At 45.4% G+C, this 17,316-nt stretch overlaps 1 protein-coding gene across 1 annotated transcript in view; it reads left to right on the top strand.

Annotated features, from left to right (window-relative positions):
* NCAPD2 (non-SMC condensin I complex subunit D2) overlaps positions 1–17,316 on the top strand; it is an 83,082-nt gene that overhangs the window by 5,673 nt on the left and 60,093 nt on the right. The window contains exons 3-14 of the mRNA XM_019527101.1: positions 1,936–1,994; positions 2,438–2,619; positions 3,877–4,016; positions 4,367–4,494; positions 4,598–4,721; positions 4,830–4,977; positions 5,315–5,512; positions 11,466–11,600; positions 12,530–12,614; positions 12,880–13,060; positions 13,251–13,378; positions 14,974–15,183. Coding sequence (XP_019382646.1) covers positions 1,936–1,994; positions 2,438–2,619; positions 3,877–4,016; positions 4,367–4,494; positions 4,598–4,721; positions 4,830–4,977; positions 5,315–5,512; positions 11,466–11,600; positions 12,530–12,614; positions 12,880–13,060; positions 13,251–13,378; positions 14,974–15,183 — 1,718 coding nt within the window. The remainder of the gene's footprint in view (positions 1–1,935; positions 1,995–2,437; positions 2,620–3,876; positions 4,017–4,366; positions 4,495–4,597; positions 4,722–4,829; positions 4,978–5,314; positions 5,513–11,465; positions 11,601–12,529; positions 12,615–12,879; positions 13,061–13,250; positions 13,379–14,973; positions 15,184–17,316) is intronic.

The following is a 17,316-nucleotide window of genomic DNA, read 5'->3' as shown; positions in this document are numbered from 1 at the left end:
GGCAAGCAGAGGGGTGGGCTTAGCCCAGCTATCTGGAGCCAGGCAGATGGCAGAGCCGATTCACACTTTACCAACAGGGTGGGGGGTCAAGCTCACCCGGCCCCAGGTCCTGCAGGGCCCTGCTCTGGCCACCCCTGTTACAGACCAGTGCAGACCTCGGTATGTATGTCTGGCACAAGCTGTCTTGATCGCTTCATTGGAAACTGCCTGGTGGGGAGTCCAATGTCTGACTGGGTTGGGAGGGGTGGATTTGAGGGGTGTGCAGCACTCTCGCAACCAGCTTGAATGGCAGTTGACTCCTGTCAGCCGCTTCTGTCCCAGGGCAAAGCATTAACTCCAACATTTCATAGGACCTTAATGGAGACAGTAAGGTTTGCTCTTTCTGTAGGATCCTGGCTTTGTCCCAGAAGAAACCTGAAGTCTGTTTTTTAGGCAAAGCAACTGCCTGCACGCCCATTTCAATGCCATTCAAAACCTGGAACAGTCAGGCCTCAGGATGCATCAGGCTTCTGTTTTTAGCCAGTGGTGCTCACTTAGGTGCAGGTGTGTCCATAGTGCCTTTAAAGGGTCCTTTTTGCAAGACTTTCTTTGTGTGTAGGTGGAGCTCTCCCCAATGGAAATGCCAGCTGCTGTAAGGATTGATGTGCAAACAGTCTGGAGGAGCCAGGAGCTAAAGAAGTACTCGGGCCAGCAGGGGACCCAGAATGGAGAAGTGGCCACCCAAAGGGGGTCTTAAACAAGGAGTCCACATTAGATTCCTAGTCCATATCCATGTCCATAGTGGAGACCAGGCTAGAAGTCAGGAGCCACAGTGTCCAAAATGCACAGCAGCGTGCATGAGGGGTCCAAGGTGGGGGTTGAAGCAGAACCAAGGCACATGGTTCCAAGGCTGGGAGTGTAGCAGAGCTGCCACAAGGTGTGCAGTGCTGGGCAGCAAAAGCCCAAATGGAGGGCCTGGGTTTATATACAAAGCCCAGCCTATCCTGCAGGCAAGTAGCTTAAACCCAGGAGTGTCAAACCCATGGAGCTCCTTGTGGGCTAGATTCAGCCCAAGGAACACAACAGTGGCACCTCTGGCTCCAGCATAGGGCATGCAGTAGTAGCTCTAACTCCTGTTGCAGGCTTTGAGCTGGAACTGCCACCGCATCAGGCCTGTAGCCATGGCATTAGCTCCAGCGCAGGTCTTGTAATGGTAGCTCCAGCATGGGGCGGGGCTAGTGGCTCAAGAGATAGGCCTGCGGCAGTAGTGATGCACAGAGTGGCCAGAGGGTGATATCCTTGGTCATCCTCCTACTACTGACTGCCATGCTCACTGAGGCCGAAGGGCTCCAGATTCCTCTGCAGGCCAGTCACCCTCACCATGCACCCCCAACCTCTGGTAGGCTGCAGGTAGCTCATCCATTTGGATAATGCAGCTCTGAAGGCTGGATCCAGTGTGAAACCTTTGGCTTCACCCTTATGGCTGGTGCCAGCCTAATACCAGGTAGCATGGCCAGAGGTACAGACTGCTTTCTAACAGCTGGATATGTATAGTTAAGGCTGCATTGTGCCCTTTCTGCAAGGTTTAGCTATCTGTAATTGCAAAATATAGTTGGAGTATTTTGGGACTCTCCTGAAGTTGAAGTACAGTGTGTGTGTGTGTGTGTGTGTATGTGTTGAATTTTCTAAACTGTTACAGATCAATTGGGTAATACACTAAGTTAGAATTTGGAGAACACAACTTATGCACAGACTCTATTAGAAGCCTCTTTTGAGTCTTCTCACAACATGGTTTTTCTAATTGCAAGTGTAATGGGTTGAAAACATGAGTTTGGAGTAAGAATAGTAAATAGGATTTAGAGGAGAAGTCTGGGCTTGCTTGTGGTTCTGTTGCTTGATTGAGCATGGTCCAAGCAACCATCCTGCATTGTCTTATTGGTTGTGTCTACTTCACAGTCATTTTCACACTGTGGATGCTGCTATCAAAGAGGATGCCCTGGATCAGATGAAAAAAGGTGGGTGTAAATCTCCTTCTCTCCTTGTATGGGGAATGGTGGGTGTGTTCTCTCGCAGCTGTATGATGACATAAGGCGAATGTGACTTCACTGGCAGGGCTGCATCTTCAACCCATTTCCTTAGACAGGTCTGTAATCTTGGCAGACAATGCAGAGTTGTGTGTGTTTGCTGTAAGGGCAGACCAACAGAAAATTCCATTTCCTGTTATCCATCTCCTCCTAGCTAAGAGGTACTAGGAGTTGAGTAAGGTTATGGGCACAGGGTGCACTGATGATGTCCAAGGTGTGGGTATTGGGATGTGGCCCAGGTGAAAGCTGGTGAGAGATGAGCACAGGTCTTTGGTAATCTGATGGCTGCTGTTAGCTTGTGTTTGAGATGTGGGAAATGAGAATCATTAACCCATCTTGCCCTAAATTTCTCATGTCTTCCTATCTCATTGTAGTAGTGTCCTCTCACTCTAATGACCTGCCTTCCATCTTGGATGATCCTGGCCTGAGCTCCTCAGACCGCTTGGCTCACCTCAATGCCCTTAAGATGAACTGCTACGTGCTGACTCGTCTAGTGGAGGCTTTTGAAACAGAGTCTTTCAAGTGTGACTCAGTGGAGCTGAGTCTTGGTGGAAGGGTATGTGCTGTGGGAGGATAAAAATGGAAACTAAATATAGTTACTGGACACTCTGTAACTTTATTTTTATATGCTGATGTTCATTCAGTCAACCGTAACATTAGATATGTGGCATAGCTGAAGATTCCTAGGTGGATATTGGCAAGGCTCTTGGGTCACATGGAGGCCCAGGATATATGGCATATGCATCCTCAGGGAGTTCTTTTTGGGCAGGAGCAGCAAGGAATGTGACATATCCTAGTATTAATATTCCACTGGTATCTAAAGCCTGAGATGTTTTGTGTGCAGGCTTTTCTCTAGTTGGTTTCTGACACTTGCTCCCTGGCATTCCTTCTGTAGTAGAGGAAAGGTGTTGCAGTTGAATCCATTTGATTGTAGTCTTCGGCTCATGTCGGAGTTACGGCAGAGGTTCTCAGTACTACAGAGCCTGATCTTTGTCTTTGCTACTAAAGGATGACGTGGCAGTCTTGTATTGTGCCACTTGTTATAGAATCATGGAAAAATAGAGCTGAAAGGGACCTCAATAAGTCATGTAGGCCCACCCCTTGCTCAAGGCAGGATCATCCCTATCCAAACGATCCCATATAAGTTTTCATTTAACATATTAATTGAACTACACAATCAACCCCATCCCACAACCACAAGGTGGGTGCATCTATATGTGTGCTTTAACGTACATTAGCCTATTTTAATGTGCATTAAAGCATCTCTAAAAATGTGCTATTTAGTTAATGTGCATTAAAATAGGCTAATGTGTATTAAGTGTCACTTAAAAGCCATGCTCTTTAGTTAGTGTGAATTAAGCTAGGCTAATGCACATTTTCCTAGAACTTCACAATGGAGGTACTAGATTTGATCCTCATTAACTAAAGCGTATTAATGCATATGTAGACATGCCCGTCATGCTCTCAAAAATCACCAAAAGTACTGTAACCTGCTACAGGTACGGCAGGGGGATGTGGACTGTTGGTGTCCCACCACTGCAAAGGTTCTTAAAATACACTCAGAAAATCAAGGAAGAGGGCCATATTCTCCTCTTCTTTATGGGAACCCTTCAGATATTTGAAGACTGCTATTACACTCACTTTTACTCACCTTTTCTGTAAGCTGAGCATGCTTATTTCTTTCAACATTTCCTTTATATGGCTTGCTTCCAAAGTCTTTTTTCATTTTTGTTGCCTACCTCTGCACCCTCTCTAACTTTTCCATGTCTTTTGTAAAATTTCTGGTATGCGTACCTCGTAATCTTATTCTTAGAACAAGAAGGGCTGCACTAAGCGCTCTGGATTCTCATGGGAGGAAGAGAGGCAGCCACTCATACAGCTGCTGACAGAGCTGCTGCAACTGGATCTCCGTCAACTGTGGAGTGGTTTGGTGGTAGAGGAGGAATTTGTGAGGTAAGGGTGAGTTGAATCCTGAGGAACAGTAGATGGAATTGAATGAATGGAGGGTGTGATTCTTTCAGGGGTTGACTTTTAGAAGGATGGATTGAAAGGTAAAGCTTCCTATGAGGCAGAGCATAACAAACAATGAGAAAGAACTTTAAGAATGATTCTGTAGTGCTGAGGAGTCTCAGAAAAAAGTTCTTATTTTTTATTTCTTTAATAATTTGGGACATTGGAGCCTGAGAAACAATTCAGTTGGGGCCGGTAATGATGGCAGGAACCTGGGAGGCTCCCCCAGTTCAAATCTCTTGAGTGGGGTTGGCATAGACTGCATTGTCAGATCCTGTCTCCATCTTCTTTAGCTTGATGACTGGCATCTGTTACCGCATCCTGGAGAATCCAACCATCAGTCACCAAAAGCATCGGTCTACACGGGAGGCAGTGATACATTTACTTGCTGTGACTCTGATGCGTTATGACCACATGCTTAGTGAGTTCTCTGCTTTCTTTCTGTATCTCCCTTTTGCGCTTTCTCCTCAAAATATGTCCCACTTATATCCTCTGACCTTTTTTCCTCTCCTCTGACTTGGCAGGTGCCACTCTGAAGATCACACAGATGCTACAGCACTTTGAACATGTAGCCCCTTTGTTTGGAGGAGCTGTGAGCCTTTGGGCTACGGAGTATGGCATGAAGAGTATAGTGGGTGAGCTGTTGAGGTAAGAGAAAATCACCAAGACCCTACTACCTATATCCCTCTTCCTGACTCCCTCCCTCTCCCAACAGCTGTGGACACCTTCTTTTTATCTTTTCCCCTCTTTCTGCAGAGAGATTGGACAGAAGTGTCCACAGAACCTGGCTCGGGATATTTCTGGAGCTAAGGGCTATGCTGTCTTTCTCACAGAACTGGCCGAACAAATCCCAGGCATGGTGTTGTCCAACATGAGTGTCCTGCTGCATCACCTGGATGGAGAGGTACTGTTTGGGAAGGAGCTAAGCTTTCTCTCCGCAATAAAACAGAATGCTGCCATCCAATATCTTCTGCCTCTAAGCTAAACCTATTTCACAAAAATCAAAGAACAAAAATTGGCACTCTGGGACAGATCTCTACCCTGGTACACTCTTTGCATTCATAGATGATGTAAAGAGAACAGAAATTGTTACACAAACCCCCAGTATAGGCAATCTGTCTCACCAGGGAATAGTGGGGCCTGAAAATCCTTCCATAAGTGCTGGACTATCTTTTTTAGCCAGAGTATTACAGAACCTTATCTTCTCTCAACTCCTAGTCTTATGACTTGTCTCTTTTCAGAATTATACAATGCGAAATGCCATCTTGACAGCCATGGCAGAGATACTGCTCCAAGTACTGAATGGAGACCAGCTAGACGAAGCTGCCAGGAATACAAGGGACCAGTTCCTGGATACGTTGCAGGCACATGTGTGTGATGTCCTTGGGCATGTGCGCAGCCGTGTATTGCAACTTTTCACACGGATTGTCCGGCGCAAGGTGAATATGCATGGAGTTAATTGTGAGCACAGGGCAGGGAGATCATTCAGTCTCACATTCGCTTGTACAGGAAGTAGAGGGAGAATATGAGGCTTCTTGCTGGGCTCTGAGGAAACTTCTGCTCTCTGCTTTTATGATTGCAGTTTGCCAAGAGCAAGGAGTGAAAGATTCACTTATTTCTAAGATATATCAAGCAAGGTATTTCCTGTAGAGGTAAAGGGAGTATCACTGCTCTTGTAGGAGGCTCTGCTGAGACCTCATCTGGAATATTATATACAGTTCTGGTCATACATGTTGAAGAAACCTGAAATCAGACTGGAAGAGGTGCAGAAAAAGGCTTCTTGGAAATAGAGAGCCTGTTATGGGGAAAATAGAGGAGCCGGCTTATTTCATCGAAAGAGAAGCTTGAGAGGAGGTCTGATTTACTCCCCGATGTGCTTATAGACAGCAAACACCAGGAAGGAGAGGAGTTATTTAAGCTAAAGGACAACATTGGCACAAGTGAATATCAAAATAAACTGACCTGAATAAATCTTAGCTAGAAACTAGGAGATGGTTATATTGGAGGGCTGTAGTAGAAGTAGTGGCAGCAAGAATCCTAACTAGCCTTAGGATGGAAGGGATTATATGAACTCAGTAATCTTAAATTTCTTATGCTTTTATATTTGAGATGGTTATTCTATCTGTACACCCCACTGCAGGATGCATATATACACCATCTATTTGAGCTCAGAGACTTCTTGTCATGCTGTGCAGTGAGAGTATAAATGGCAGCATGTACATCCCATTCCTGTGTCCTTCTCCTGTACCTTTGGTTTGAGAGAGCTTTTCTTCACTCCTCTCACAGACCTCATTTTTGACTTTACAGTTTGTTCTCATTCCTTCAGAGTTCAACTCTTCTTTTCTCCCTCAAAGGTGTTTTGTACATTCTAGCTAATATGCTCTTCGCATCTTTTTGGCCATTGCCACAAGGATATCCTGGTTTTGGACATTACTATATCTCAATTTTCTGCAAATAGGCTATTACCCTTCAAGATCTTCAGGCTTCAGATATTACTAATGATAGATATGCCAACTGTCTGTACTGACAGAAATTTTCACATTCCAGGGAAATGTGCAGTTTGCAAATCCTTCAGTTCCTGAAACAAGAGTAGTCCAGGCTTTGTGCTTTTATTCACTCAGTAAATTTGTGGGCCCAGCCTCATACTTCAGTGTTTGTGACTGAGATGGAGGTGGAGGCTTACACGTATGCCCAGATCTTTAGCAGCCGGACTAGACAGTAGGGGTGTGGGAAACAGGCCATATTCAATTTGGATTTGGTCCAAATCAGGGATTTGGAGAAGCAGTGATTCAGCCATAGGCACAGCTTTAAATGTTTTTTCTACATCCTTCGTGTGCTTGGCAGCAAACCCGGAAGTGGACTGGAAGTACTTCTGGTCCACTTGTGGGCCCACTGCTAAGTGCGCTTCCTCCCCCCGTCCCCCAACACACTCCTGTGGGATGCTCTATCCGCCCCAGCATCTCGGCATTCATGAGCTGCCTGGTACCTTGAGGTATATAGAAAAAACATTTAAAGCTGGTTCTATGTCCGAATCATCAAATCTTTCCTGATCTCTCTGAATCGATTCAGAGGGTTCCAATTCAATTCGGAGAGAGTAAAGGGTCTCCTAATTCAATTTGGATTCAGAGATTTGGCTGCCAAATCAGGCCGAACCCCTGCCAAATTGAATCAGCAACCAAAGATTTGCACAGTCCTGCTAGACAGGACAACCTGACATTAATTCCAAGGGATGTTTGAGAGGAAGGCACCACTGTCACAAACTAGGTGGTATGACACCTCGACTCCAAGCCTCTTTCTACTGTTCTCCGTGTCTGCAGAGAACAGATTGTATTTCCCTTATGGCTTTGTCATTTTTTTGGTTTATGACTCTTAACATTTTCTAATAAAATTCAGAGTGCCCGAGTGAGGGACTAACATAAGAGGGATGGGGGTGAGGAGGGGAATGCAACTAAGTTACAGAACATACAATGTTAGCCAACTAAGCCCTGCCGTGGGGAAAGCTGGGGGGAGGGGATTGCAATGCTGAGAGAGAGAGAAAATAGATGTACACAAACCCATACAATTGTCCGTGGTGGTGGAGGAGGTAGGTTGAAGAAGTTACTCAGTCCATCGAGTCCTATCGCAGGGGTCCTTGCCAGGTGGACTGGAGTGGTCTGTGGTTGGAAGCTCTCAGAGTCCATCATAAATTTTGCCCTTGGGGTAACTCCTTACCTCAGCAAAATTCAGTGTTACCTACCACCAACCAGGCTTTGGAGCTCCAGCCAAGGAAGTTTGCCAGCTTATTGGATATTCACCCTTTGGTTTTCAAAATATTGTAGATCCTCCCTTCCACTGAAGTGATATGCCTGTACTTGTCTATTGCCCCGGAAATACCCCTCATTCCAGACAGTCAGTAACGTACATAAAACAGCGATAAGATTTATTATACAAGATATAGTTATGCTTGTTTTGTATGATCTAAGTTGGAAAGTGAATAAAAGCAGAGATAAACAGGATGAGGTTTTTTTCCTATCTGGAGACAACTTTTGAGATTGCACCCCGCATTTTCATTTAAAATGGTGTTTTCAGCCAGTAGAACTGCCGGCTCATGTTATCCCAGTTTTTCTGTCTGAGGCCTAGATACACTGCTTAAGGCCAGGGATCCCTAGACGCTATTTTTGCCTTACCAGGAATTGCCCCAGCTCCAACATTGTCCAGGGGGTGGAACTGCCATTGCCACAACCACTGCTGCCTGGCAGGGGAGGGCTGGAGCCTCTATGTGCTCTGGGTCCCAGTTCAGAACTGAGGCTGGAATAGAGGGTAAGCAGCAGTAGTGGGGGGCAGGTGCCAGGGGCACAGACACTGCAATGATTGTAGGAATAAAGAGCAAAGGTCTGGTGGCAGGACACTTGACTCCCCTGCTGCTTGTCTCCCTGCTGCTGTTTTTCAAGCTGCAGCAGTTGGGGAGGAATGAATTTAAGATGACCCTCCAATAATTAGATTCTGTACAATGGACAATTTTAACACATGTACAGGAAACCCTCGCTATTCACGGGTTTGGCATTCATGGGTTTGGCATTCACGGTTTCAAATATTCGCGATGCGCCGACTATTCCCCATGCACCGCAAATGTTCACCTTGTTACAGCACCAGTGGTGTCTGTGGGAGCTCTGTGCTTGCCACTGCTGGGCTTCTGCCACCACCAGTGCAGCTGTGCCCCACTCCCCCAGCTGCTAGGGGCATGCACCATTCATGAACGCAGATGATGTTCATGAACACAGTGCAGTATTTGCAGATTTCGCCATTTGCAGGGATCTCCAGAACGTATCCCCCGTGAATGGCCAAGGTCTCCTGTATACATTTTCCATGTAAATAATCAAATTATTGCAAGGTCGTCTTAAATTTGAATTTCTCTTGGATTTGGCGAAATACAGTACTTTATTCAAGGAGTGAAAAATAGCAGTTTCTGCATATGATTCCTTCTAGATGGTTGTGTCCCAAGAATGGCTTCTCCTTTTGAAATGTACCCAGCTGTTGTTTGGGGCTGTCACCTCTGCTCAGGTGCACATGGATAGTTTTTGCTACTTCCCTGGCTGATTGACAGGCATACTAATTCCTGGTTTATACTGTAGAGCAGGAGTGGCCAACCTGCAGCACATGTGCTATAATGCGGGCAGCCTTGCAGCCTAGGTTCTGCATGTGACTGGAGAGGGGACAAGCAGTAAAGTGGCAGATAGGGCAGGAGCCAAAAAGCAGAGCAGCTGATTGGGCAGGGAGCTGAAAAGAGCAGGAGATTAGGCAGGAGAAGGAAGGGAGTTGGAGTGGCACTTTGGGAGGGTGCTGAGCTAATTTGTGGTATACCTTCCAAAAAAGTTAGCCCCCACTGCTCTAGAGATGGGGTTCCTCACATATATTAATAGCTTTTGTCTGGTGTGGGACATTCCAGACACTTGCTTCAACAATCAACTTTTACTGTTCATATTAAGTTACAGTAAAATATATATTTATACCCAAATCCATGGTTCATACAGTCAGTTTTATCAGTTTTGTGTTTGTATCTTAACATTAGCTATATCTTCAGACCGAAAACATCCAATTCTGGGAAATGTTTTTACACGACACACAGGGTACCAAAATAAATTCTGCATTTGGGTACAGAACCGCTATATTTTCCAGTTTATAAGATGCCCCCTTCCACACACACCTTCCAAAAGGATAAAACTGGGGGGGAAATTCCTGTCAAATCTGACTGAATTTTAATTATTTCAGTTAGTGTTCATTACATAGTTTTAGTGTATAAGACGCACCTGAACTTTAGACTCCCTTTTTCAGGGGGAATACCCTTCCTCTGCCTTTACTCTCCTTGCACTGAGTCATCCAGAAACAGTTTCACTGGCTCCACACTCCAGCACCAGTGTTGTCAGCTCTGTTATGAAGAGGGTGGCACTGGCTTTCCAGTATCCTATGGAGGAAGTATAGGAGACTACCTATGAACTTCTGGAAATCTGGAAGAGGGCCCCTTCCTGTTAATGAGGCCTTTCTGGACTCAGCCAGAATAATCAGCTAAGTGCTGATTACTCTGGTTTCCATCACAAGGATGGTCAGTGTACCTTACCAATTGCATTTTAAGACTGGATTTTTTTATACCCGCCCAGCTCTAATCCTTCCTGGTTGTGACAGCACCCAGTGAGATGAAGCAGCATAGAAGCACGCCAAAGGCCAGAGACCTGAAGGATTGGTGTTATTGCATAGGATATTCTGACTTTCCAGTTCACTTACCCAATTAAAAAAATAATTTCATTCTGTACAATTTCAAGATGTATGAAAGATTAGCTGCCTTCATAGGTATGTTACTGCTGGGCTCAGAAAGCCTTTGTACTCTTGGTAGCAGGGGATATATGGTTACTAAGATATCTGCTGCATTCAAGACTACCTGTGGAGGTACAGCATCTTTCTTAAGGGGGATGGCAGTGGTAATGAGTAGGGTTGTGATTTTTCTCGGCAAGGTCTGGAACACTGAAGGATCCTCCCTTTGATTATAGACATCTATGAGGCACTGTATATTTTGACAGATTTCAGGGTGACTGTGCTCCTTCAGAGAGCACATGCTAACCTCAAAACAAGCATAAATGTTGGCTGGAGTAAGACCAGAGATGACTTACCTAACCAGCTGCATGTTTGTGCTATTTATGTAGACCTCTTGTACCAAGAGAGGGAATATTTCATTGGGGAAGCAGCCTTTCTCAACAACCTGTCACTGTTCCTTGGATCACAACTAGACTATTTGATAGTACTGTTGAGAGATGCAGTCCATCACCTAGGATTTCAGTTCTTCCTTTGGCAGCCACTTGGCCCATTTCAGACATAGGAGCAACATGGATTTGGACAAATGTGAACCAATGTTTTCTGGACACATGTCAGGTAGCTACTCTCTCCCCTTCAACTTAGTGCCTACTTCCCATCTGTGAGAGAGCTGCTTGGAGGTTGAAGCATACCTTCAAACATTGCACCACCACTGACACTTTTAGATCAGATGGAGCCACAGCAACTGGGGTTCTTCAGTTTGTTATCCACAAGTACATCCCACACTGCACCTTCTAACTTCTCTTCCTCTGATTCCCTAACATTCTGGGATGCTGCAGCAGAGAGGAAACTAAACAGTGCGAACTATGCACCTCCTTATGTTGTTGGAACAAATCATGAATGCAAGCAAGGTTCATGCATGTCATGAAGATACTAGTGGAGCAAAATGTCTGTGAGCTCAAATACATGCTCACCCTCTGTGCCTCTGAACTCAAATGCATGCTCACCCTTATGAACAATACCTTTCAAGGAACTCCAGTTACTACAGTAAGTAACTTTTATATGCATGTAGGGCTTCTGGATAACTTCTCTTCCCTTTTCTTGGTGTAGGCCCTGCCATTGACTCGATTCCAGACAGTAGTGTGTCTGGCAATTGGCCGTCTCCAAGACAAGTCACTGATGGTGGTAAAGAATGCCATCCAGCTGCTGGCTGCATTTCTTTCCAACAACCCTTTCTCCTGCAAGGTAAACCCTTATAGTTAGGGACCTACTGAAATCATGATTGCACATTTTTCATGGAAACTGTGAAATTGGGTGGTCTCCGTGAGAAAATGGTGGGCTCTGCAAAAAATGGGCTCTGCAATTTTGGCAGGCCAACTGCAAAAAAAACCCCAAAACAAAAAAACCCCACCTTACTGAAAATAAAATGCTAGCTCCCCAGAGGGAGCCAGCAGTTCTCACAGCACTGCAGCCCAGCTGGGGGGAAGGGGGCCTGAGGGCATGAAAGAGAGCTCAAAATAGCTGCCACCACTTCTTATCCGTGCCCCCACTGCTGAGAGGGCTGTCTGTTATGTGGCTCCCCCTGCCCACAATTTCTGGCAAGAGGCGGGGATACATGACAGACAGCCCTCACAAACAATCAGTTGGGGGGAGGGGTCTCTTGGCCAATCAGTGTCATGGGGTGGGTGCCACATTCAGCCTGCAGAAATGGTGGCCGAGTGCAATCTTCCTGCACTATCAACTGCCTTGCATTGCATAGATCCCTAGGTATAGCTTGTTGGGAATTCATGCTCCTCCTTTGAGGCACGAGCACCAGGATCTCTGTGCTGTCAAACGTTCATGCGCTTTTTGGCTGTGAATTAGGCTCAGATTTAGAGACCTAGTTTTCCCCAAGATTCAGGTGCTGTAATGTGCGTCTTACATTCTCTGATGTGGTCAGAGTATATGGCTCTTGGCTCTGCTTACAGCCTGCACCAAGTTGATTTGAGTCTGCTGTAGGGGGCTGTCCCTCTGAAATGTGGGGTTTGGGCTTTGGGACTTTGTCCCACTATGTCTTTAAGGTATTTCATCGGGAGCTGAATGCAAGCTGTGGGTGAACAAGGAGGATTTCAGTGTTTAAGAATATGGAGTATAAAGAGTGCAATATCCCTTATTGCTTTTCTTGATATCCCCAGATAAGCTGTTCTGACTTGGCTGAGCCACTCAAGAAGGAAATGCAGAAGCTGCATGAAATGAGGGACAAACACAGGGCTGCATCTGGTAACTTCTTCTCTTCTTCTCTTTTCAGTGGATATCCTGTGTCCCCATAGCTGGCATTCCTTTCAACTTATTCTACCTTGAATTGAAGTCACAGCAGTCTTACACTTAGTGAGGGAAGGAAGGCATGGCCAGATCAGCCAACAGGGATGATATTTGCTACGTAGATATAAGGGGGAAATACAGGTCCTCCTCCCAGCTGTGCTTCCTTCTCTCAGATTCTAGTCTGAGTCTGTATCACTAGGTTTGCATGTCTTTTTTCTTATAGCATTAGCAATTACACCAGAGGAGGAGTGGGAAGCAGTGCAGCCAGAGCTCAAGGCCACGGTGCAACAGCTCCTTCATCCACTACAGGGAGAAGAGGAGAGAGAGGTGGAAGTAGAGGTTGAGGACACTGCACAGGATACAGCAGAGTGCATTACCCAGTTACTGAGGAAGCTAAATTATAAGTAAGTGGGGACATTGCAATTTTGGGAAGAGGCAATACTTTAGAAGCTTCCACTTGTAAGCTAGGTGTGGATCCAGGGGCAAAGCTGGAAGAATCTGATGTGGGAGTGTTTTTTCATTTTAGGTTTTTTTTTTTTACTCTGATTCTTTTCGTTTGGTAGATGATGTTTTGTTTTGCACTCTCTCTGCCAGGGCTGCTGTTTGCCTTACACAGGAGGCTATGAACTGTTTCCAGGGAATAGAGCCCTTCATCAGCACTTCCGAGTTGAAGGATGACAAGGAGGCCATAATCTTGGACATCCTGAAGGCACTTTACACAGGTAGCTGCCCTGGGTCAGTCAGTCTTCAATCAAAGTGCTATAGAGAATAAATGATCTGCATTCCTGTCAAAACTTCTCTCTTAAATTGTCTGGACCAGACATTTTAGTCTGCTTGGTCACTTCTTCAAGACTGACTTGGGTCTGTTGTCATGATGAATTGGTCTTCTGGTCTCATCATATGTCAGTACCACCCTTTTAGAGTATTAAAGCCTCAATGGCCCCTGAAGTGAGTATACCCACCCAGCTTCTTTTGCCCCCATCTGGGCTTTTTCTGTGCCACTGCCTAGAGCTATGATCTTGCAGTATTTTCCTCATCGTGGCTTTGACAGACCTCCCAAATCAAACCAACTTTGAACTAAACCAACGGTGCTCAATCTTTTCAGACCTGTGGTACCAAAAGTGATGTGGGACTAGTTTGTGGGCTGGATTGGGCCCTGTGCACCAGGGTTGGGCCCTGCGCTACCTCCACCCAGAGCCACACACCTGAATAGGGCCCCGCATGGCAACAGTGGGTCCCACGGGCCTGAATCAGACCTCACACTGCCTCTGCCCACCCCTATGAACTAGGATCAGGCCGCTCACTATCCTGCATGCCCAATCTAGAATTCAGGTTCATGCTATCCAGTCTGCAGCACTCTCCAGAGGTTCAGAAATTTGGCAGCAGGGATGTGGCAGATAACATTGCCACCAATCCCATGCCATCAAATTTTCAGACCCATGGGGAACTCCCGCAAGCTAGATGACATGGCTTCTGGAGCTGAACCCACAGACTGAGGGTTGAGCACCCCTGAACTAAAAAAAAGTCCTGCTTTCCTCATACTTGAACTTTAGTCCTTTCAGTTCCACTCAGTTACTCTATCATTATGTCAGAACAACAGCTTTCCAGGACTGGTGTGCCATCAGTCTCAGCTTCCCTTGGGGGGCCATCAGTAGGGGTTAATCTAAACTCCTGAATGTTCCTTTTACCAATCACTGCACACCCAGAGAGAACCTACCCAATGGGAATTGGTTCTCCTCTGCCTTGAATTCCTCCAGGAGTCAGATTCACGTCCCTCCAAGTGAAAGTCATGATGTTTTTGGGGCACAGGTTATGCAGGATAAAAGGGGGATGCTGCTTTACTCTGTTACTGCTTATCTGCATCCTCTTACATCAAGGTAACTAGATCTTAACCCCTTAATGAAAGAGGAGTGAACTATGGTAGATAGCCCACTTCTCATGTGGTAAGAGTATGTATGAGGATACTACTGCAGAGCAGCTGATACACAATTAAGCTGTGTTCCTTTTCACTTTACAGTAATTATTTACATGTCCATATCCTCAGATTTATAACCCTTAACAACACATCACAGTCTTGTTCTTGATACCTGCCAGCTTACATTGATTCAGTGGAGATCACTGGAGCTATATTGACAATCCATTTTGGTTGCTTAATGGTGATTTATGGTCAATGGTGTTTTATATTCTTGGAATGGGGACTGCTAGATCTTGACTAAGGTCAGTGGGTTGAAGGAAGATGTGACAAAATGTTGTCCAATTGTTAACCTTTCACTTAAGTTGCCAGCTCTTTTCATGGACTCATCATCTCACTGTGTAGGTTCCCACCTGAGAAAGTGTGTCCCAGAGCCTTTGAATGACAGTGATAATACTGAAAGTGAAGGTCTTGCACTAGTGGAGCAGCTAGCATCAGAAATGGTCAAGCAGGAGATGTTGGTGCAGTATCTGCAAGATGCCTACAACTTCTCTGTTAAAATCATAGAAGCCTTGAACACGATCAGCAGGATGATGTACAAAAACTCTGTCTCTGGTAGGCGATAAACATGGATCCTTCTTCACATTAAGACTTCCAGGGTCTGAAACTTGATCAGCAAGGAGATGTCTTAGAGCTCTAATTTTGTGATGGTGGTGTGATAAACAGATACGGGGCTGGCACTGGAGTTATCTGGACAGGGGGTCTGTGTATTACATTAATCTGGCAGTAGGGGCTTAAAGGAGTTATCTTGGAGAAAGTGAGAGTGGGGAGATGAGCTTCCTTGGGTATATAAAGGCACTGGTGCACTTTAAGCAAATGTTAAGGCATCCAGCCTCTTCAGCCTAAGTGCTGAAAATATTTCAAAGCGTCAGGCAACTACAGTCAGTTTTGGGGGGCAGGTTTTTTATTCTGTTTTGTTGGTGCTGATGAAGGAGTGAAAGCCACCTCTGACTCACTGTATTTCCCCCTTCCTCCCTGCTGGCTTGCCATTCCCCAAAGTGAGCCAAGTCAGAAAAAAGCTGCCTCTTTGACTATATTGCAAGGTGTGCAGATGGAAGATGAGTGTGACTGGTGGGTATGGTGGACATGTGCTCCAGGTAATCTCAGTTGCTGCACAGACCCTTGAAGCAAGTTGGAATCTCCAGTTTATCTAATATGTGGAATAGCTGAGGCAGTTGAAGAATTAGACATTTTTATTTTATGTTTGCCCACATGCATATTTCTCTCTGAATGGGCATTCAGGCTATATGTTTGATCCTGGGCTCTGCCTAAGCCAAATCCATACAGCGTGTATGTGTCCTACCACTTAAGCTCTGCACAAAGGGCTGAAAGGTCAGTGTGCACTTCCTACTTCTCAGTTTTTCTTAATCACCTTAGACTCGAGACCAGGCTTTTGGCTGTCCTTAGGCTGCAATTTAGTCCTTGTAGCCAACTTCATCCATTAATGTATTTTTCTTGCTCTTGTTGCCTATTGACAAAAAGAGAAAAAAATTGCAAGACCTTCTTTTGCATAGGAGAGCTTTGGGATTTTTCCTCAGATCAGGCCTCAGTGCTCTGTGCCAATATATTGTCTTCATTCATGCTTCAGATATTTACGCCTTGTGTAATAGGCACATCAGGCATCCATGCAGCCACAGTTCCTGTTCCAGTACCATGTGTAGTTTATGAGTCTTTTTTTCCTTCTTGCATCAGAAAGGAAGCACAGATGAGCCACGCCATGCCTTAGGTTTGTTTACTTGCTAGAAAAATCTTAAGCCTAGCTTCAGACCTGACATACAAATCCAGCTGCATATAGGCATTCAGCAAGCACAAGCTCGTTGCTGAAAAGGTTGGTAGGAGCCTTTGAGTAGTCGGCCTTTGAAAGAGATTCCAGGAGGGACCCGCAACTCAGAGTTTGTTATAAAGAGATTCCTTTGCCCCTTCTTGACTCCCAGTATTTACTTAAGAAGTGCCACACTGGGTCAGACCACAGGTCCTTCTAGCCCAGCATTCTGTGGTTTATAGTGCACACATCTCTGCAGTGTCTTTGTTTTATTGATACCTTTTTGAAGTTGTAGTACCAGAACTGGACAAAATATTTTGGTTACTAACCATTGCCAGATTCAAATGTTATACTTACTTGCATGCTCCACATACTTTTCTCCCGAAAAGTAGCCCTTCAAAATTAGGGTGCGTGTCTTAAGTGAGATGGTAATTTTCTACACTGGAATGGAATCAAGGAGATGCTGCAAAATGGTTCCTGTGCTTCACTCTGTCAGTCTCAGGGATGGAGGACCCTGAAATCACCCTTTAGGGTCAGAGGAACAACTGCTTAAGTCAGCATTCAGCCATGACTGTAAAAATGTCTTTTCTTCATTTTGCCTTCCCAAAACAAGGTGTGAGTTTTATCTGGGGGCATGTGCTACATGAGAAAATATGGTAAAATGTGCCTAGTCCTCTTTGGTGTTTGTCTGGTTTGTATCTAAAGGTCTTAACTTTTTGGTCACAGTCTGTCACTCTGGAAGCTGATTATTTGTATAGATCCAATATCAGATTGTCACCGATAATAAAGAAAATTACTATATTGGAAATCAGCCTGATGTGGCCAGTAATTTGGTCAATAAATCCCCATGTGTGCGCACAGTCACAGCGCAGCATTCAGGCAGCGAGGAGCACAGCCCAGTAGCTTGGAGAGCTGTGTGCACCTGG

This window comes from Gavialis gangeticus, unplaced genomic scaffold (assembly GCF_001723915.1).
Source record: "Gavialis gangeticus isolate Ggan-Ray unplaced genomic scaffold, GavGan_comp1, whole genome shotgun sequence".
Taxonomy (NCBI): domain Eukaryota; kingdom Metazoa; phylum Chordata; order Crocodylia; family Gavialidae; genus Gavialis; species Gavialis gangeticus.
This window is presented reverse-complemented; position numbering and strand designations above follow the sequence as displayed.